This window comes from Oncorhynchus keta, chromosome 14 (assembly GCF_023373465.1).
Source record: "Oncorhynchus keta strain PuntledgeMale-10-30-2019 chromosome 14, Oket_V2, whole genome shotgun sequence".
NCBI classification, from domain to species: Eukaryota; Metazoa; Chordata; class Actinopteri; order Salmoniformes; family Salmonidae; genus Oncorhynchus; species Oncorhynchus keta.
Window position 1 is genome coordinate 47,989,254 of NC_068434.1, and position 23,120 is coordinate 48,012,373.

Below are 23,120 nucleotides of genomic sequence, written 5' to 3' on the forward strand. Positions count from 1 at the left end.
ATCATTATAGATTCCCGCAACAATCCTAACCAGACCCAGATAAGGTATGTCATATATGAAGAGTGATGTGCAAACAACTCACAAGGCTACTTCATTAAACCTGTAGGTTAGCACACTAATAGTCATAATTGGAGTCATCTTTGAAATTAGACCATTTCTAGCAAATCATGGTCATGTGTAGGCTAGTGTAGCAGTGCAAACCACCACAAGGCTGAGATAGTTCTCCAAATCATGACGGGTAGTAATAGACCACATCGTCCCGGTTTCATGCAGGGTAGGTTAGGCAACAGCGGGGTTGGAGGGGTCCGTGGCGTGGCCCGAAATCCACATGGCTGCAGGCTTGGTGGGCCATCAAAGGATTTAGTAGGCTGCTCTTGCGGGTGGTGCTTTACGGAAATGATTACGAACATTGCATGGTTGGTGAAGTAGTTATGTAGAAAGGCCATATTAAAACTAAGTAACGCGCTGGTACAATAAAATATATATGGGAGAGTTTGTTCAATTAATGTTTTAGGTTGTTACAAAACAACCACACAATAATTTAGCCTAGGCCAACTTCAAAGAAATTGTCTGTGTGATAATTGATCATGTATCTTCGCAGCGAGGCGGTACAATAGGTAGGAGGTTTGTTTAGTTATATTGGTTGAACTAAGAATTTTTAAAAAATAAGTCAATAATGAAAACAAACAACCATCCACCAATTAATTGGGAACGAAATTACCTATAGGCGTACTGCTGAATGAAATCATTAGACGTTATTTGACGTTATTCTTGAGTACTCCCAGACAATATTTGATGGAACTGTGACCAACCATCTATCAGTTGTAACTCTGATCAAGTTGTGATGAACAACTTCTATGATTTTCCTGGGAACGTTTACACGTGTAATAACAATGTATAACAAATAACAAAAAAAAAGGTTATTGAATGTATATGCCATGGCAGATTCTGGGTGAATTTGAGCTTTTATCCCGAAAAGAACCTGCAATGTACATGTGAATGAGTTCCAAAAGATAGAAGCCATCTTGTAATCACATTTGGTAGCAATAGGAGGCTAGTACCATCCTCACACATACAACACACACAGTGCAACTCAACACCCCCCTCCCCACCCTTCGATAAAGTTTTAGAGTAGAGTAGCGAAGTAGAATGACCGCCCAGGCTCAGTATACTGATAAGCAAAGGGCCGTAGCAACATATTGTATATGTCCTTCCCACAACTTAACTGAGTTGTACATACTTGCACGATCTCGCCCTCCGCACTGATAGTGGCTCCTGCCTTTGAGAATCGTCCTTGCAACCCCGTCGTGTATGTAGTATAATCTCCATTTGGACTTGACTCAAACAGCACTACTTCCACAAAAGCCGTATCCTTGGCGAAAACCGTTCCAAGAGAAGTGGTGACCACGAAGATCACCAAGACCACCGAATCGGCTACACACTCTAACCTTCTCCTTGGTAAAATCATCATCTTGCCGGTTGGATATGCGCCGATCGGAACATAATTTCCAAGCGTGATTAGGTGATGGTGCTGAAATTCTGGAAATCGAATCTGAAGCGGGATCGATGCGTCAAAAGAGCGCCGTGTTTTCGCAATTGTGCAACGAAAGCTGTGCGTTGGCCGTGAGTGTTTATTTCACCATTGCAGCCTTGTCAATTACGTTGCTTGCTTGCTTGCTTGCCCGCTCTCTCTCTCTCTCTCTCTCTCTCTCTCTCTCTCGCTCTCTCTCCTCTCTCTCTCTTTCTCTTTCTCACTCCCTCTCTCTCTCTCCAGCTCTACAAAGCGGATCTCCTTTGATCTCCAAACACGTGATTGTTTTAGTTTTTTTTCCTTCGAAAAGGGTTATCCCCACCCACCAATTTTCCTGACCCTCTACTTTCCACTCCCCGCTTTCGAGTGCCAGCATTCTGTTAAGGACGCACGGCGCATTCGTCGTTAACACTTCCTATTTAGGAGCCTAATAGGTCGACAAGTATACCTCGAATTGAAGCCAGACATTTTATCAAACGTGATACATTTGAGCTGACATAGCCTAATCGAGGTTTAGTTTAGCTATGGACAAGAGATTTAACAGCCAACATGATTAAAATATTCATAAACACTGTCTTTTAGAAGGGGTCATTCGCTCAGGATTGAAGCCCTTGAAGATAGGAACACGACCTTAAAATAATCATTACCCTCTTCAAAACACTTCATTATTTAACCCGGCTAATTTTTCAATCTCATTTCTGATATATCTGTGTCACTAGGCATTAATGGTAACTTGTTACATTAATGATACATTTGCCCCTATTGTGAGATTAGAAAGTTACTACGCAGCCTGTAGTTGCCGGTAGTTTTTGAGGAATAGATCACTAAGCATGCCGCGTGTTCGTGTTTAAGAAATAAAAGGGATAATTTAACCAACACTTTATACAAATCATGAATAATGGCCTTTATAAATGGTTCATTAACGCTTATTTATGAAAAGTATTATAAAGTGTTGCCCAAATAATTCAGTTATTTTGGTATGTCAGTGTTTTGTCTAGCTGCGTTCCTCTCATCTTCAAAGGGTTCTTACCCTAATTGTTATTAAGACTGAGGCATGACAGGCTAATTACACGTACTTTCAGTAATTGAGAGAAACCGCTGTCACAGGTGTTTAAAGCATATCAAGGGTTATTTGTAACAGAAATGCATCATCACTTTGGTGTAGGAGAGATTGATGCCCAATATTAGGCATGTATAGGGTTCGAGTTTTGCATGACATTTTTTTACACTGTGAACGATTGAGGTGAGTAAACTATTGCAAACCATAACACAAACAATTACACAAAAATAGAGGACAAACATAAATATAGTGTATTTTTTTTTTTTTTATCTAATACGAATTAAATAAAGTATATTGTTACATGGATTATTTTTCAGTAGACAATAATATTGCTGTGAATAATATAATGGTGTTTGGACGGAGGACCAGTCTGATGTCTTATCTTGAATCCTTTATCCAGACAGGCGTGTGAGAGAGGCGTTTGTTTGTGTGCTGCATGGGGCATGGCAGTGCCTGGGTGCTGGAGACAGCCTGGATCACAAGCAGATCTTATGTATAATTCCAGTGTCTGAATCAGAGGACCTCTGTGCAACATTTTATTTGTTCAATGCATTTAACAAAATGCAGGCCAACATGGGCTACAATATTTATCACATACATATCTTGGTATGATATTATAGAAACAGATTTTAAATTGGAATCAAGTGACATTTAATTAGATTACAACTGCATTCATTATCTACCCCTATCTTGTTAACAGCTTTTTCATCCTTGACTGATCTCATTTCAACTGCAAATAGATCTATCAAGTAAAATGATTTTAAGTGTAAAATCAACTTAATGAGACGGTATCCTTATTATCCACAGTGCTAGATGTAAATATAATAAAAACATTATTTTTTTTAAACAGAAGCAAGGTCTCATCTCACAACTCTGTCAGTTGAGTAGCAGGGTGATTATAATAATAATATATGCCATTTAGCAGACGCTTTTATCCAAAGCGACTTACAGTCATGTGTGCATACATTCTACGTATGGGTGGTCCCGGGGATCGAACCCACTACCCTGGCGTTACAAGCACCATGCTCTACCAACTGCATGAGATGGAGGACTAGAGGCCTTTTTAGGTAAAAAATGCAGCAGCCCTTGGAATAAAAAGCTGCTTTCTGGTCAACATATGTTCTGATTCAAATGGCAGCAATGCAGAGGAGCAAAAAAAATCAAAGGAGTTGAAGCTAGCAAGCTGATCCTGAAGATGTTTTTTTCTTCTTCTTCCACCTCAAGCAGGACAATTATTAACAGATCCCCTTTGCCTGGTGGCCATTGATTGTGATCAAGTCCACATCTGTGGACTATCTGTCCTGCAACACAGACAGACGCACGCACGCACGCACGCACGCACGCACGCACGCACGCACGCACACACACACACACACACACACACACACACACACATACACGGACGCACACACACACACCAAAGTAATCTTTAGCTATTTCTAGTCTTGTCATCTGAAGTGGTCAAAATCACTCAATTATTAAATACTTAGCTTTCAAACGTAAGACATGCCGTTTGTTTGAGCGCCCATCAAAATATTTTCATAAATATTTAATGGTATAGCAGCTCTACACTACACAGAGTGGTGCAGTAGTCTAAGGCACACCATCTCAGTGTAAGAGGTCCCTGGTTCAAATCCAGGCTGTGATTGGGAGTCCCATAGGGTGGTGCACAATTGGCCAAGTATTGTCCTGGTTTGGCTGGGGTAGACTGTCATTGTAAATAAGAATTTGTTCTTAACTGACTTGCCTGGTTAACTGCAAAAATGTTTCTGGGATTTCCCAAATGTCAGTATTTGTAAAGACTGTTTTGATATACTCTGAACACTGTCTGTCATTGATTGTATACACCACTGACCACAGTTATCGGACATGTTCTCCTAAACAATACAGATTATATATAATAACGCAAGATGCCAATACATGATCAACACAATATAACATTCCATTGGCTCCGTCTCTCGTCTCGAGTTATTTCAAATAAATTGAGATTATTTTTCCATAGAGGTTAGTTGTTGAAGAAACATGAAGCTATAGTGTAGCATTATCATTTTTGAACAGGTATAATACAATGACATCAAAACACTACATTATAACAAACCAGTAGACAAGGGGAACTTATTTTGTCAACAAGTCAGCAGCTATTGCTTCTCATAACGGTAGATTTAAGTTTTTACATCAAGCCTGCCCTCTGCTGGTTTGTAAAAGACCTGCAAGCACAATTACATGAGTCCCTGGTTTTGTCCCAAGTGTGCAATCGTTCACTACTCCCCAGACATTTTAAAGCATTTGATTCGTGGTGGAATGGGCTCGAGGGTGTTTCCATACATACCACCATTTTCCTTCCAAATCAATGAAAGGGAGTGAACAAGTGCACAATTCAGGAGAAAGGAGATTATTGGGATACAACCCTTAGCTAACCTGCTAGGAACTTGAAGTTGATCTGAACAAATGTAATAGGTAACCTTGTCAGCTCGGGCATAACCTTGTCAGCTCAGGGATTTTATCGTGCAGCCTTTCGGTTCCTTGTCCAACTCTCTAACCACTAGGCTGCCTGCCACCCCAGAGTAGGGCCTATGGTCTAGAATAGGGTCTAGGGGTTGTTTCTATACTGATAAAAAATACAAACGCAACATGCAACAAAATCAACGATTTTACTGTGTTATAGTTCATTCAAGAAAATCAGTAAATTGAAGTAAATTAGGTCCTAATCTATGGATTTCAGATGAATGAGCAGAATGCAGCCATGGGTGGGCCTGGGAGGGCATAGGCCCAGAAAATCAGAATGAGTTTTTCCCCACAAAAGGTCTTTCTACAGACAGAAATACTCCTCAGTTTAATCAGCTGTCCGGGTGGCTGGTCTCAGATGATCCCGCAGGTGAAGAAGCCAGATGTGGAGGTCCTGGGTGGCGTGGTTACACTTGGTCTGCGGTTGTGAGGCTGGTTAGACATACTGCCAAATTCTCTAAAACAACGTTGGAGGTGGCTTATGGTAGAGAAATTAACATTACATTATCTGACAAGAGTTCTGGTGGACATACCCGCAGTCAGCATGCCAATTGCAGTCTCCCTCAACTTGAGACATCTGTGGCATTGTGTTGTTTGAAAAAACTGCACATTTAAAAGTAGCCTTTCATTGTCCCCAGCACAAGGTGCACCTGTGTAATGATCACACTGTTTTATCAGCTTCTTGATATGCCACACCTGTCAGGTGGATGGATTATCTTGCAAAGTAGAAATGCTCACGAACAGGGATGTAAACAAATTTGTGCACAACATTTGTGAGAAATAAGCTTTTTGTGCAAATGGAACATTTCTGGGATCTTTTATTTCAGCTCATGAAACATGGGACCAACACTTTACATTTTGCGTTCATATTTTTGTTCAGTATAGATCAATCGCTTCCTCTGTCTTTAAAGGTCAACTGCCATTGAAAACCAACTTCTCCTTTTGAAAAACAGCCCATGTGGCATTGATATGAGCCAGAAAAATGTATTAAAGTATCAAAATTGACTACAAAGTGTAAATAGCATATTATTTTGATGATATAGTCAGGTTCGTCCAAAACTGAGTCTTGTAAGTGAGTTCGTCACGATTTACTGGAGGGTTGGGTATAGATTACTTACATGCCCACTATCGCCAATGATGCCCAATTCAATCAATTAATCAATCCAATGTATTTATATAGCCCGTCTTACATCAGCTGATGTCACAAAGTGCTTTACAGCAACCCAGCCTAAAACCCCAAACAGCAAGCAATGCAGGTGTAGAAGCACGGTGGCTAGAAAAAACTCCCTAGAAAGGCCAGAACCTAGGAAGAAACCTAGAGAGGAACCAGGCTATGAGGGGTGGCCAGTCCTCTTCTGGCTGTGCCGGGTGGAGATTATAACAGAACATGGCCAAGATGTTCAAATGTTCATTGATGACCAGCAGGGTCAGATAATAATAATAATCACAGTGGTTGTAGAGGGTGCACCAGGTCAGCACCTCAGTAGTAAATGTCAGTTGGCTTTTCATAGCTGATCATTCAGAGTAACCTCTAGAGAGTTGAATTTACATGTACTCTCAGTGGAGTTTCAGTCGCATGTCAGTTTATTATTTAAGATTTCACCATGAATGCAGTGGAAGTTGCTGAGGGGAGGACGGCTTATAATAATGACTGGAAATTGGAGAACAGCTTTTTCCTGCAATCTAGAGCCATAATCCTTATGATTATTTCTATGTAAAAAGATACAGTTGAAGTCGGAAGTTTACATACACTTGTGTTGAAATAAATCAAACTCGTTTTTCAACCACTCCACAAATTTCTTGTTAACAAACTATAGTTTTGCAAGTCTGTTAGGACATGAACTTTGTGCATGACACGAGTCATTTTTCCTATAACTGTTTACAGACAGATGATTTCACTTATAATTCACTGTTTTACAATTCCAGTGAGTCCAAAGTTAACATACACTAAGTTGACTGTGCCTTTAAACAGCTTGGAAATTCCAGAAAATTATGTCATGGCTTTAGAAGCTTCTGATAGGCTAATTGACATAATTTGAGTCAATTGGAGGTGTACCTGTGGATGTATTTCAAGGCCTACCTTCAAACTCAGTGCCTCTTTGCTTGACATCATGGGAAAATCTGAAGAAATCAGCCAAGACCTCAGAAAAACAATTGTAGACCTCCACAAGTCTGGTTCATCCTTAGGAGCAATTTCCAAATACCTGAAGGTACCACGTTCATCTGTACAAACAATAGTACGCAAGTATAAAAACCCTGGGACCACGCAGCCGTCATACCGCTCAGGAAGGAGACACATTTTGTCTCCTAGAGATTCATGTACTTTGGTGCGAAAAGTGCAAATCAATCCCAGAACAACAGCAAAGGACCTTGTGAAGATGCTGGAGGAAACGGGTACAAAAGACATCTATATACACAGTAAAACAGGTCCTATATCGACATAACCTGAAAGGCCACTCAGGAAGAAAGAAGCCACTTCTCCAAAACCGCCATAAAAAAGCCAGACTACGGTTTGCAACTACACATGGGGACAAAGTTTGTATTTTTGGGGTAGATTTACTCTGGTCTGATGAAACAAAAATAGAACTGTTTGGCCATAATGACCATCGTTATGTTTGGAGGAAAAAGGGGGAGGCTTGCAAACCGAAGAACACCATCCCAACCGTGAAACACGGGACTGGCAGCAACATGTTGTGGGGGTGCTTTGCTGCAGGAGGGACTGGTGCACTTCACAAAATAGATGGCATCATGAGGGAGGAAAATTATGTGGATATATTGAAGTAACATCTCAAGACATCAGTCAGGAAGTTAAAACTTGGTTGCAAATGGGTCTTCCAAATGGACAATGACACAAGCATACTTCCAAAGTTGTTGCAATATGGCTTAAGAACAACAAAGTCAAGTTATCACAGTGGCCATCACAAAGCCCTGACCTCAATCTCATAGAAAATGTGTGGGTATAACTAAAAAAGTTTTTGCGAGCAAGGAGGCCTACAAACCTGACTCAGTTACACCAGCTCTGTCAGAAGGAATGGGCTAAAATTCACCAAACCTATTGTGGGAAGCTTGTGAAAGCCTACCCGAAACGTTTGACCCAAATTAAACCATTTGAAAGGCAATGCTACCAAATACTAATTGAGTGTATGTAAACTTCTGACCCACTGGAAATGTGATGAAAGCTGAAATAAAAGTGGAAGTCAATCATTCTCTCTACTATTATTCTGACATTTCACATTCTTAAAATAAAGTGGTGATCCTAACTGACCTATAACAGGGCATTTTTACAAGGATTAAATGTCAGGAATTGTGAAAAACTGAGTTTAAATATATTATGGCTAAGGTGTATGTAAACTTCTGACTTCCGACTTCAACTTATGCTTTCGCCGAAAAGCTTTTTTGAAATCTGACATGTTGGCTGGATTCACAACGAGTGTAGCTTAACTTTGTATCTTACATGAGTGACTTAATGAAAGTTTTGAATTTGGCATTTTCAATGGCTACTGGCCATTGAAAACTGAGTTTAAATATATTATGGCTAAGGTGTATGTAAACTTCTGACTTCCGACTTCAACTTATGCTTTCGCCGAAAAGCTTTTTTGAAATCTGACATGTTGGCTGGATTCACAACGAGTGTAGCTTAACTTTGTATCTTACATGAGTGACTTAATGAAAGTTTTGAATTTGGCGCTCTGCATTTTCAATGGCTACTGGCCAAGTGGCTACTGCCCCCCCACACCCAATAAAAAATATCACTGTCCCAATACTTTTGGAGCTCACTGTGGAAGTATAGGGTCATTTCTCTGCACACAAATGTATGCCAGGCCTATAAAAGTGGGGATGTTTGGAAAATATTTGCTTTTTGTGCATATGTAAAATTCTCTGATATTTTATTTCAGCTCGTGAAACATTTTGTTTTAGTATAAATATATAATAACAGGGTATGGACAGATGCTGGCCTTCTAGACAGAGTTCCTCTGTCCAGTGTTTGTGTTCTCCTGCCCATCTTAATCTTTTATTTTTATTGGCCAGTCTGAGATATGGATTATTCTTTGCAACTCTGGAGTTGTCTCTTCACTCTTGACGTTGAGACGGGTGTTTTGCGGGTACTATTTAATGACGCTGCCAGTTGAGGACTTGTGAGGCATCTCTTTCTCAAACTAGACACTAATGTACTTGTCCTCTTGTATAGTTGTGCACCGGGGCCTCCCACTCCTCTTTCTATACTGGTTAGAGCCAGTTTGTGCTGTTCTGTGAAGGGAGTAGTACACAGCGTTGTACCAGATCTTCAGTTTCTTGGCAATTTCTCGCATGGAATAGACTTCATTTCTCAGAACAAGAATAAGCTGATGAGTTTCGGAAGAAAGTTCTTTGTTTCTGGCCATTTTGAGCCTGTAATCGAACCCACATATGCTGATACTCCTAATACTCAACTAGTCTAACGAAGGCCAGATTTATTGCTTCTTTAATCAGCACGACATTTTTTAGCTGTGCTAACATAATTGCAAAAGGGTTTCTAATGATCAATTAGACTTTTAAAACGATAAACTTGGATTAGCTAACACAACGTGCCATTGAAACACAGGAGTGATGGTTGCTGATAATGGGCCTCTGTACGCCTATGTAGATATTCCATAAAAAATCTGCTGTTTCCAGCTACAATAGTCATTTACAACATTAACAATGTCTACACTGTATTTCTGATCAATTTGATGTTATTTTAATGGACAGAAAATGTTGCTTTTCTTTCAAAAACAAGAACATTTCTAAGTGATCCCAACATTTTGAACGGTAGTGTACATAGATACACTAGCCTATTAGCCACATTATGACTGACTTGTGATCATTTCCCTTGCTAGTCTAATTGTATTGACATTCCCAGCCTTAGTTACATTTGTCTGTTCTTGTTCAAAATATTGAGGAATTGAAACTGAAATAGTGCATACCTAATGGAGGCAGTAAACAATGTACCAGGCCAGCTGTGATTTACAACCTGATAACAATATTTTTTGGAATCTTTTTTTATTAATCATGCATTGAACTGCATCCATCTACTCTGTCAACAATGCCTTTGTGTATGTCATGGAATGTTGAGTCAAATATAACCTATTTTTTAAACCTCTTATGAAGTTGGTTTTGTAGTGCAAACTGGGCATTTGATATGTTTTTCTGATATTATGATTGTCTGTTTGTTTCATATCTGCAAAGTAGTTAAAACACTGTCAGTTCTGTCACGCCCTGATCCGTTTCACCTGTCCTTGTGATTGTCTCCACCCCGTCCAGGTGTCGCGGATTTCCCCAGTGTATTTATCCCTGTGTTTCCTGTCTCTCTGTGCCAGTTTGTATTGTATATTTTTCCAAGTTAACCAGTGGTTTTCCACTTCTTCTACTTTTTGCTATTCTCCTTTTTCTAGTCCTCCCTGTTGTGATCCTGGACTCTGTACCCGCCTGCCTGACCATTCTGCCTGCATTGACCACGAGCCTGTTAGACACTCTGTAAACCCTGGACTCTGATCTGGTTTGGACTTTTTGCCTGTCCACGACCATTCTCTTGCCTACTCCTTTTCGATTAATAAACATTTTAAGACTCCAACCATCTGCTTCATGTGTCTGCATCTGGGTCTCGCCTTGTGTCAAGAGAGTACGAACTGGCCATGACAGACCCAGCAGACTTGGACCAGCTCCGCCACGCTGTCTCCTTGCAGGGAGCCACCATTAGGAGACATGAGGAGTTGTTACAAGGCATTTTGGAAGGACTCAGTTCCTTGGCGGAACGCCATGACCATGGGTTAAAGGCTATTATGGAGCAAATCAGGGAGTTAGCTCGAAGGCTGGCTGCCACCTCTGGGGAAAAAAACAATCACCCAGTAATTTTTTCCCTCCCTGTGGTGAGTTTGTACAGCCTATTCCGGCTCCACGAGAACCCCTCTTACCACCTCCGGAGTGATATTCGGGTAATCCTGGTTCCTCCCAGGGTTTTCTTTCTCAGTGCTCGCTCATTTTTGAGCTATAGCCATCTTCGTTTCCTTCAGACCAATTGAAGATGGTGTATATCATTACGCTTATGTCGGGAAGGGCACTCTCCTGGGCTACGGCAGTTTGGGAGCCACAATCTGCCATTTGTGGTCACCTGGAGGAATTTATGGCAGAGGTGAGAAAGGTATTTGAGTCTCTGGTATCTGGGAGAAAGGTGGCCAGTAAACTGCTTGACTTACGTCAGAACACCCGTAGTGTGGCAGACTACGAGGTTGATTTTCGCATGTTGGCCGCCGAGGGTGCCTGGAATCCGGAGTCTCTTTTCGATACTTTTCTGCACGGATTATCTGAGGATGTAAAGGATGAGCTAGCTGCTTGGGAATTGCTGGTGGACCTAGACTCCCTTATCACCCTACCATCAAAATCAATGGACGCCTAAGGGAATGAGAGGAGGACTGTTCTCGGGCACACTCGTGCACCCTCTATGACTCGTTCACCTTCGAGGGAATCGAGAAGTTTACGAAGGCGGTTTTTCAGAGGATTCGAAGCCACCCTCGTGAAGCACTCTCGTGATTCTACGATGGGTGAGTTGGATACTCCTGAGCCTTTGCAGTTGGGAAGAGCTAGGTTATCAGTTGGGGAACACTCACAGAGGATGAACAGTAACTGTTGTCTGTACTGTGGATGGGCAGGACATTTTATAGCTACCTGCCCTGTTAGGCAACCCTTGTCTCTAGTGGGTACCAGCACTATGTTGAGTCAGACTGGGCGTTCCCTAATTCCTATCACCGGCACACCCTTTTTTGTGCTTGTGCTGTGGGGAGACAGTGCTGAGTGCTCATTGACTCTAGGGCTGATGATCGTTTTATGGATGACACTATTGCATCGGAGCTTGGTATTCACACTCAGACTCTCTCTGTTCCCATGGATGCTAGGGCACTGGACGGCCGCTCTATAGGAGAAGTCACTCATAGTACTGTGCCCGTTCAATTAAGGGTTTCTGGTAACCACAGTTAGACTATACAGTTCCTCCTCATTGCATGTCCCCATGTTCCAGTCATTTTGGGATTTTCCTGGCTACAAAAGCACAATCCGGTGATTGACTGTACCACAAGCTCCATCCTGGGTTGGAGCCCATTCTTCCATTCCCACTGCCTTCAAGCAGCACAGCCTCCCCAAATTGTCTTCCTCATGATGTTAGCACGACTGTGGATGTCTCAGCTATTCCCACTGAATACCATGATTTCCTGGAAGTGTTCAGTAAGGCACGTGCTATGTATGACTGTGCCATTGATCTTCTTCCAGGCACTACACCACCCCGGGGTCGGTTGTATTCTCTGTCCGGACCAGAGACCAAAGCTATGGAGGAGTACATAGAGGAGTCTCTGGCCACTGGGGCTGTTCGTCTGTCTGCATCTCCTGCCGGTGCAGGGTTTTCTTTGTGGAAGGGGACAAGACCCTGCGTCTGTGCATTGACTACCGGGGACTTAACGACACGATGGTAAAACATTTTTGAGCCCTTACATAATCTCCTCTGCGTTTTGAACCTCTCCAGGGAGCCACCATGTTTTCCAAGTTGGACCTTCGGAATGCCTACCACCTGGTTCAGATACGCGAGGGGGATGAGTGGAAGGCAACCTTCAACAAAGCCAGTGGACATTATGAATACCAGGTCATGCCATTTGGACTCACCAACGCCCCTGCTTTCCAGGATTTGGTCAACGATGTGCTCTGGGACATGCTAGACCGGTTTGTGTTCGTTTACCTTGACGACATCCTGTTTTTTACCCGATCTGCCCAAGAACATGTACTTCATGTCAAACAGGTTCTTCAGCGCCTCCTGGAGAACCAATTGTTTGTGAACACTGAGAAGTGTGAGGTCCACCGCTGTACAATCACCTTTCTGGGATATGTCATTGCTGAGAGCAATGTTCAGATGGATCCTGGAAAGGTGGTGGTGGATTGGCCTCAACCAATGTCCAAGGTGCAGTTGCAACGGTTTCTCGGTTTTGCTAACTTCTACCGCTGTTTCATTCAGGATTATGGCACCCTGGTGGCCCCTCTCTCGGCACTCCCCTCTCTCGGCACTCCCCTCTCCCAAGGTACCATTCAAATGGTCCCCAGCTGACGACAAAGCCTTTGTGGACCTGAAGCATCAGTTCACAACAGCTCCCATTCTCATCCATCCGGACCCCTCGCGTCAATTTGTGCTGGAAGTTGATGCTTTGGCTGTTGGAGTGGGGGCCATCCTGTCCCAGCAATCTACCCAGGACCAAAAGCTTCATCCCTGTGCCTTCCTGTCCCATCGTCTCAATCCTGCAGAGAGGAGCTACGATGTAGGCAATCGAGAACTCCTGGCTGTTAAGATGGCATTGGAAAAGTGGAGGCACTGGCTGGAAGGAGCAGAACAGCCATTGTTTGTCTGGACCGACCATAAAAACTTGGAATATCTCCGTACAGCCAAGCGCCTCAACTTCAGGCAGGTCCGGTGGGCCCTCTTGTTTACAAGATTCAACTTTACCATTTCCTACCGCCCAGGGTCAAAAAAATGTGACGGCTGACACTCTCTCCCGCCTATACAGTTCCTCTGCCACACCCTTCACTTCTGAAACCATTCTTCCTACCTCATGCCTCGTTGCCACTGTAGACCGGCTGTTTGTCCCTAACCCAATCCGGTCCTGGAATGGGCTCATTCCTCCAGGCTGACCTGTCATCCAGGGTCCCGTCGTACACTATCCTTCCTCCGACAATGTTTCTGGTGGCCCACAATGGTTCCTGACGTCTCTGCCTTCGTCGCCGCATGCACAGTGTGTTCTCAGAACAAGACTCCACGGCAAACTCCTTCTGGCCTCCCTTCAGTCACTACCAGCCACTACCACAGTCCCTCATCATCACTGATCTCATATCTCTGGATTTGATCACTGGACTCCCAACTTCTGATGGCAACACTGTCATTCTGATGGTAGTCTATCGGTTCTCCAAGGCCGCCCATTTAATCCCTCTCCCCAAACTACCTTCTGCTAAGAAGATGGCCCAGCTTATGGTGCAGCATGTCTTCTGGATCCAGGGACTCCCAGTAGACCCGGTCTCTGATCGGGGTCCTCAGTTCTAGAAGGCATTCTGAACCCTAATCAGTGGTTGGCCAGCCTGTCATCTGGATTCCATCCCCAGACCAATGGTCAGTCGGAGCGAGCCAACCAAGATCTGGAAACCACCTTGAGATGCCTGGTCTCAACCAACCCCACTTCCTGGAGCTGTCAACTGGTCTGGGTGGAGTATGCCCTGTTCTGCCATAAAATTCTGCCCTTTCGATTGCTCCATGGGGTATCAGCCTCCACTCTTCCCGGAACAAGAGCAGGAGGTCAGCGTTCCCTCGGTCCAGATGTTTGTCCGCCACTGTCAACGTACCTGGAGAAGAGCTCGGGCGGCTATTCTCAAGACCAACTTCAGGTATTGTCGGCAAGCGGATCGTCGCTGGACACCAAACCCCCGCTACCGCATTGGGCAGAGGGTATGGCTTTCCACTCAGTCCCGCAAACTGACTCCCCAGTTTATTGGTCCTTTTCCCATCTCCAGAGTCCTGCGTTCAATTGCTGTCTGTATTGTGTAATCCCATACCCTCCGTAACCACCCTACTTTCCATGTGTCCAGAATTAAACCTGTGTCTCACTGTCCTTTGTCTTCTGTTTCCAGGCCCATCCCCCCCGGGTAATCGATGATCAGCCAGTGTACACGGTGAGACGCCTCTTGAAGGTTCGACCACGGGGCAGGGGTATCCAGTACCTGGTTGACTGGGAGGGTTATGGCCCAGAGGAGAAGTGCTGAGTTCCTGCTAAAGACATCTTGGACCCGGCCCTCATCACCGAATTCCACCGCCGTCAGCCAGGTAGGACGCCAGGTGGCGTCCCTAGGGGTACTGTCAGACCCTGATCTGTTTCACCTGTCCTTGTGATTGTCTCCACCCCCTCCAGGTGTCGCTGATTTGCCCCAGTGTATTTATGTGTGTGCTAATTCATGTGTGTGCTAATTCAACCAGCATTTTTCCCTTTCTCCCGCTATTCTCCCTTTTCTAGTCCTCCCGGTTTTGACCCTTGCCTGTTTCTGGACTCTGTACCCGCCTGCCTGCCTTGACCACGAGCCTGTCTGCCATGCTGTACCTCCTGGACTCCTGGTTTTGACTTTGTGCCTGTCCATGGCCATTCTCTTGCCTACTTCTTTTGGATTAATGAACATTGTAAGACTCCAACCATCTGCCCCGTGTCTGCATCTGGGTCTCGCCTTGTGTCATGATATAGTTCCACTTTAAAACAGTTAGAGTTTAATGGCTGTGATAGGAGAACTGAGGATGGATCAACAACATTGTAGGTACTCCACAATACTAACCGAGAGTGAAAAGAAGGAAGCCTGTACAGAATACAAATATTCCAAAACATGACTGCTGTTTGTAACAAGGCACTAAAGTTATACTGCAAAATAATTGGCAAAGCAATTCACTTTTTCACCTGAATACAAAGTGTTATGTTTGGGGCAAATCCAACACATTACTGAGTGCCGCTCTCCATATTTTCAAGCATGGTGGCTGAATCATGTTATGGTATTATTGTAATCAAGGCCTATGGCGTTTTTCAGGAGAAAATGGAATGGAGCTAAGCACAGGGGAAATCATAGAGGAGAACCTGGTTTCCACCAAAAATGTCTAAAAACACGTGTTAATTTAGTCATTATGGGTAAATGGGTGAGGGGGGGGGGGAATCTTTTTAATCCATTTTTTGAATTCAGGCTGTAACACAACAGAATGTGGAATAAGTCAATGGGTGTGACTACTTTCTGAAGGCACGATGTCACGACTCCTACCGAAGGTGGCTCCCCTTCCTGTTCGGGTGGCGCTCGGCGGTTGTCGTCACCGGCCTACTAGCTGCCACGGATCCCTTTTCCCCCTTTTCTGTTTATTAGTTGCACCTGTGTTTAGTTTAGGATAATTGGTTGGGCTTTATTTACCAGCCGGCTAGTTGTGCGGGATTGTTTTCAGTGTACATGTTGTACACGGCTGTAGGTCACGGTTGTCCGTGTATTTGTATTTTGCTGGACTGTTTAAGTTCCCCGTGTTTGGGGCATTTGTTTGGGTTGGTGTCGTTTCACCATTGTGGTGCAAATAAAGTAGCGCTACCCTGAACTCTCTGCTTCCTGACTTCTTCCTCCACCCTGGGCGTTACACACGATCTATGGCAGCAAATAGTTCAAACATGTCAGCAAGTATTCAGTAACATACACAGCTGGCTGTATAGTAACAGTGTCAGCTTACATATTTTTTTACAAACAATCGCCAAAATGAACTAGACAGTCAGGCAGAATATAATTAATTAAATGTCATGGCTTGGGGCCCCCATTCATCTTGTTATGTTTGAGTCACTCAACATAAGAACATCGCATAATCAAACTCATACTTTAAAATGACTTAAACCAAATCGGAACTGTGTAGACATGATAATGGACCTGTATCAGTGGAGGCTGCTGAGGGGTAGACGGCTCATAATGTCTGGAACGGAGCGAATGGAATGGTACCATTCCGCTCCAGCCATTACCAAGAGAGCAAATGGGATGGCTTCAAACACCTGGAAAACATGCGTTTGATGTAATTGATACCATTCCACCTATTCTGTGCCGGTCATTACCATGAGCTCGTTCTCCCCAATTAAGGTGCCACCAACCTCCTGTGACAGTCAGGGAGCATAAAAAATAAAACATTTAGAATAGTTTTCAAAATCAGTACCGTCGCCCAGACCTCGTTGAGGACTGAATGCGTCCCCCGAGCCAAATGAGTTCAGAGGGGGGGGGGAGTATTTAGTCAACCACCAATTGTGCAAGTTCTCCCACTTTAAAAGATGAGAGAGGCCTGTAATTTTCATCATAGGTACACTTCAACTATGACAGACAAAATGAGGAAATAAATCCAGAAAATCACATTGTAGGATTTTTTATGAATTTATTTTCAAATTATGGTGGAAAATAAGTATTTGGTCACCTACAAACAAGCAAGTTTTCTGGCTCTCACAGACCTGTAACTTCTTCTTTAAGAGGCTCCTCTGTCCTCCACTCGTTACCTGTATTAATGGCACCTGTTTGAACTTGTTATCAGTATAAAAGACACCTGTCCACAACCTCAAACAGTCACACTCCAAACTCCACTATGGCCAAGACCAAAGAGCTGTCAAAGGACACCAGAAACAAAATGGTAGACCTGCACCAGGCTGGGAAGACTGAATCTGCAATAGGTAAGCAGCTTGGTTTGAAGAAATCAAATGTGGGAGCAATTATTAGGAAATGGAAGACATACAAGACCACTGATAATCTCCCTCGATTTGGGGCTCCACGCAAGATCTCTCCCCGTGGGGGCAAAATGATCACAAGAACGGTGAGCAAAAATCCCAGAACCACATGGGGGGACCTAGTGAATGACCTGCAGAGAGCTGGGACCAAAGTAACAAAGCCTACCATCAGTAACACACTACGCCGCCAGGGACTCAAATCCTGCAGTGCTAGACGTGTCTCCCTGCTTAAGCCAGTACATGTCCAGGCCCGTCGGAGGTTTGCTAGACATGAGCCAGAAGAAGATTGGGAGAATGTCATATGTTCAGATGAAACCAAAATATAACTTTTTGGTAAAAACTGAACTCGTCGTGTTTGGAGGACAAAGAATGCTGAGTTGCATCCAAAGAACGCCATACCTACTGTGAAGCATGGGGGTGGAAACATCATGCTTTGGGGCTGTTTTCTGCAAAGGGACCAGGACGACTGATCCGTGTAAAGGAAAGAATGAATGGGGCCATGTATCGTGAGATTTTGAGTGAAAACCTCCTTCTATCAGCAAGGGCATTGAAGATGAAACGTGGCTGGGTCTTTCAGCATGACAATGATCCCAAACACACCACCCGGGCAACGAAGGAATGGCTTCGTAAGAAGCATTTCAAGGTCCTGGAGTGGCCTAGCCAGTCTCCAGATCTCAACCCCAAAGAAAATCTTTGGAGGGAGTTGAAAGTCCGTGTTGCCCAGCAACAGCCCCAAAACAGCACTGCTCTAGAGGAGATCTGCATGGAGGAATGGGCCAAAATACCAGTGTGTGAAAACCTTGTGAAGACTTACAGAAAACGTTTGACCTCTGTCATTGCCAACAAAGGGTATATAACAAAGTATTGAGATAAACTTTTGTTATTGACCAAATACTTATTTTCCACCATAATTTGCAAATAAATTCATTAAAAATGTGATTTTCTGTATTTTTTTTTGTCTGTCATAGTTGAAGTGTACTGTACCTATGATGAAAATTACAGGCCTCTCTAATCTTTTTAAGTGGGAGAACTTGCACAATTGGTGGCTGACTAAATACTTTTTTGCCCCACTGTATGTGTCTTGTATGTTATAAGGAGATACCCACTGGGTTGTGTGTAGCCTACATACCATGTCAACAAATATCAAACCTGTTGGATTTATAGAAAATATGTCAAAGAAGGTGTGCAAATTGAAAGTGGAGCGAGAGGGTGACAAATGTGTTCAAATATTCACAAACACGTGTATATACACACATGCACGGATGCATGAGTACACACACCGATAACAAACATAACAATTGTCATGTGAATCACACAAACTCTTCTCTCTATCCCAGAGTCAATAGTCAGCACACTGTCATGGGGAAAGCATCTCCCTCCAGTTGGGGGTGTGTGGGGCCCCTTAATTGCTTTATGTAATAATACACTGCAGTGCTGCTAAACCCTGCCTTCCCCATCATCTCCTTTCTTCATTAAAACACAACGTCAGCACCCCGGCAACAAAGAGACAATTCACAGAGAGGAGAAGAGGAGGCCTGGTTTGTGCGTACAGAGCAGTGTAGTGCGCAAATCGCAGGCAACACATTCAAATGACTCTTTTTCTGGAAAAATAGTAACTCATAAATAGTAACTGTTGTTGACACTTTTCTCTGTCGGGGATCAAAAGCAGAAGAGACGGGAAGGGGGGAGAGAGAGATGGAAAGATACAGCTTTGATACACTGTAGATTCCTTTATTTGTTTTCAGACGTACAATATGTCCAACTCCAAAATAGTCTAGGCTGGAAGTCAATTGATTCCAGTGTATAAATAGTAATGTCTTTGTTTAGAAATAACGGTATGTTCACATCTTATTCTTTCTGGTTTTAGTAGTAGTATGGTTTAACATTACCTAAAACCTGACTGTAATTTTATTTGACCATGGGAAAAATAACTGCTATGTAAAAACATTAACCTTTAGCTTTTACTCTTCATAGACAACGATTCATAATAATGAACTCTAGCTCTGCGTTGTGTCTTTAAATGGATTTCACTTTTCAAACAGTTCATGACAGAATATTTGAGGTTTTGTGTTAAGTGTTAAGCATTCTGAGACAGCGCTAGCCTCAGTCGGACCGCCCCTTGGACAGATCTGCCCCGGGGAACACTGACTTTGAAGTGTAGATTAGGGGGAGTTATTTCAATAGGCCCTAATTCCACAGTGAACGCATACGCACACTCTGTGGGATGAATGCTGAAATCGTCTGGGGGGATGGTAGGAGGGAAGTGGAGTCTTCAGAGAAAGAGAGGCCCTGTTGCACTGAGGTTCTCTCTCTGTGTGTGTGTGTGTGTGTGTGTGTGTGTGTGTGTGTGTGTGTGTGTGTGTGTGTGTGTGTGTGTGTGTGTGTGCGCCTCAGTTGGGGCACCTGCACCTTTTAAGGCTTGCAGAAACAGGTATGATCTCAGGGGGGGAAATGAGTGTTAGATGTCATTTGAATCATCTTCACAGTCATCATCATTCCTCAGAATAATTAACTTTTATTAGTATGAGAGGAGATAATCTGACGATAAAGTAGATAATCATTTGTGCTACCCTGATGAAGACAGCTTGGCTATCAAGATGTTGGCTATAAAATGATTGCATCTGAGCACCTAGTGTACGGCGCTCTTTTTCAAGTCATATGTGCTCACACACACGCACACATACACACACACTGCACCCCCGCCGACACACACACAAGCAAACAAACAAATAAGAACTAAAAACAAAAGTGTTGTTCTGAACAACAAATGAGGCCAACCCAGATCGGTCCGGTCCGCGAGTGTGTCTTGTTAAAAGAGAAACTTAATCCAACAGCATAACTAAACAGACTGGCATATTTGCTAACAATCTTGGCTGTGGGTAATGTGCTGTGTGGGATGCTAAGGTCAACCCAGATCAATCAAGCCTTCGCTTATTTTAACCAACTGAAGCGGCAAATCAATGCCTGACCACTTAAATGTTCTGTAGTTAAGTTCAAAGAGCCACTGCGCGAAGGTGTTTGACAGGTAGTGACATGTTGAGGGGGGAAGTGGATGTAGAAGTGAGCCTGGGAACGAGGGGGAAAGGTAAAGAACCCAGAGGAACACAGAGCATGAGAAAGCGCGCAGACGGTCTGTGACACAGTCTCTCCCGCTCCTCCATCTCTCACCCTTTGCCATTTTCTTTCCCCGTTCTCTCTTTCCCAGTTCTCTCTTTCCCAGTTCTCTCTTTCCCCGTTCTCTCTTTCCCAGTTCTCTCTTTCCCCGTTCTCACTTTCCCCGTTCTCTCTTTCCCAGTTCTCTCTTTCCCAGTTCTCTCTTTCCCCGTTCTCTCTTTCCCCGTTCTCTCTTTCCCAGTTCTCTTTCCCCGTTCTCTCTTTCCCCGTTCTCTCTTTCCCCGTTCTCTCTTTCCCAGTTCTCTCTTTCTCCGCTCCCTTTCTACTTGTTCCTTTCTCTGCTTTCCCTCTTGTCTCTCACCCAGCTCTCTTGCTCTCTTTTCTTTCACTCCTCTTACTTGCTTTTTTTCTCTCTCTCATCACCCCCCTCTCCTACTTCCAACATGTTCCCAGGCCTCCCGTACTACTGCAGTGCTTGACTTGGCGGAGTGCTTGACCGATGGGGGAGAACACTAATCATAAAAGGAAAACGATCCATCAGATCAAAGAACTCACAAAGGACTAGCAGAAGAGAGAGTCAATACAGCAGCAGGGACCTATCTTACCATAGGTTTAGTTTGTCTGCCTGTGTGAACAGTGGAATCTGGGTTAGCGAGCTGTTCTCAGTGCCACTATATCAAAATCTCATTTTATTTGTCATGTGTCGAAGACAACAAGTGTAGACTTTATTGTGGAATGCTTACTTACTTTCCCAACAATGCAGTTAAAAGTAAGAAAATGAGCAAATAGATAAAAATAGTAACACAATAAAATATAACAATAATGAGCCTATATACAGGGAGTACAGGTACTGAGTCAGTGTACTGGGGTATGAGGTAGTTGGGTTGATTGAGGTAATATGTACATGTAGGTAGGGGTTGAAGAGGGTTAAACCAAGGCCTTAAACTTAAGGCCTTGGTTTAAACTTAAAATGTTAATAAATTATGTTATGATAAACTGTAAGGTTTCTTCAGGAGACCTCTGTGTGTGTGTTAAAACCTTTTTTTGAGGGTTGTGACTTTCAGACACTATCAGAAAGCGTCTACATTCAGACTCCTGTATGGATCCCACCGTGGTTCTCTGTTTTTTTGAGAACACAAGGCTGCCACAGACCTGATGAAACCAGCCACCTGTCAGAAGATGCTTACCCTCATTCACCTTGTTATGACCCTATACTTGTGATGAAAGGTCCAGTTTCAGTCAAACCCACTTCTGAGCTTTTACTTGCTGATCAGATGGTTCCTGCTGTCAGGGGGGGGTTAGATTTATTAAAATGTTGTTGCTAGGGAAAGTTACGTAAGGGGGATTGGGGAGGCTATATGAGTTACAGGTTGTCTTAAACATTTTGCAGAACTTGGGGAGAGCAGTATATGTACTGTTATACTGTACTCTGTCCCAACATCTGCCTACAATTGTATTACTAAAGGAGTATTTTAATACTTAATTAAACAAAGAGTCTGTGTTTCCTTTCCATTACTAATGTATGTTTGATAATTATATAGACCTGATTATTTGTTGAAGAAATTTACCAACAGGGTGAAAAGGAGAAAGTCCCAGTAGCCATTTGATGAACTGTTCAGCAGTCTTATGGTTTGGGGGTAGAAGCTGTTCAGGAGCCTTTTGGTCCCAGACTTGCCGCTCCAGTACCACTTTCCGAGAGAACAAACTGTGACTTGGGTGGCTGGAGTCTTTGACCATTTTTGGGGCCTTCCTCTGACACCGCCTGGTTAGAGGTCCTGGTTGACAAGGGAGCTCGGCCCCAGTGATGTTCTGGGCCATACGCACTACCCTCTGTAGCACCTTGTGGTCGGACGCCGAGCAGCAGCCAGTCAAGACGCTCTCCCTGGTGTAGCTGTATAACCTTTTGAGGATCTGAGGTCCCATGCCAAATCTTTTCAACCTCTTGAGGGGGAAGAGGCATGATAGGTCCTTAGTGATGTGGACACAGAGGAACTTGAATCTCTTGACCGTCTCCACTGTAGCCTCCTTAATTTGAAAGGGGGGCATGCTCGGCCCCCCGTTTCCTGTAGTCCACGATCAGCTCCTTCGTCTTTCTGACGTTGAGGTTGATATGGTGTTTGTGTGTGTACAGTGGAAGCTGAACTACAGAGCTATTATCTGTGTCACCCTGTGGTTGACTTGCATCCATTTGAACTGGCTCTGAAAGAGACAGCACAAATAGATCTGTGGATCAACTTCATATTTGACATGAGAGGTAGGTCAAAAGCAATATTGCAATATACGGGGAATAAAGTGTTATTTGGGATTCAACCCGTGACTGGGAATGGAGATTCCCTTACCGCTCTGAGGCACTCTGTTCTAAACTATTGTGCTGATGTGACATTATTTTCAAAATAAAGTCAGTGGGAAATGTCTGGTTTTCGTAGCTCACCAAGAGAGCCAGGGGAATCCTAGGTAGGGAGGGAGAAAGGATGGAGGGATAGGGCAGCGAGCCACCCAGACAGACCTATAGGCTCTGGAATGCTGCACACTCCCCTTCCCTTGCCAGAGTCAACACTCATTAATTAGTTGTTTCCAACTGTGTGTTTGTGCTTGTTATAATGACGGGGAC

General features: G+C 43.6%; 1 protein-coding gene and 1 long non-coding RNA gene across 3 annotated transcripts in view; one reads left to right on the forward strand and one right to left on the reverse strand.

Moving 5' to 3' along the window:
- Positions 1 to 1,480, reverse strand: part of znrf3 (zinc and ring finger 3) — a 116,845-nt gene extending 115,365 nt beyond the window's left edge. For both annotated transcript variants that reach the window (XM_035786301.2, XM_035786300.2), the window contains exon 1: positions 1,241 to 1,480. In XM_035786301.2, coding sequence (XP_035642194.1) covers positions 1,241 to 1,471 — 231 coding nt within the window. In that variant the 5' untranslated portion in view covers positions 1,472 to 1,480. The remainder of the gene's footprint in view (positions 1 to 1,240) is intronic.
- LOC118393546 (uncharacterized) lies at positions 1,474 to 16,236 on the forward strand. Its single transcript, XR_004827570.2, has 3 exons — positions 1,474 to 1,623; positions 14,763 to 14,955; positions 15,143 to 16,236. It is a non-coding gene; the product is annotated as an uncharacterized LOC118393546 (long non-coding RNA).
- Positions 16,237 to 23,120: the final 6,884 nt, after the last annotated feature.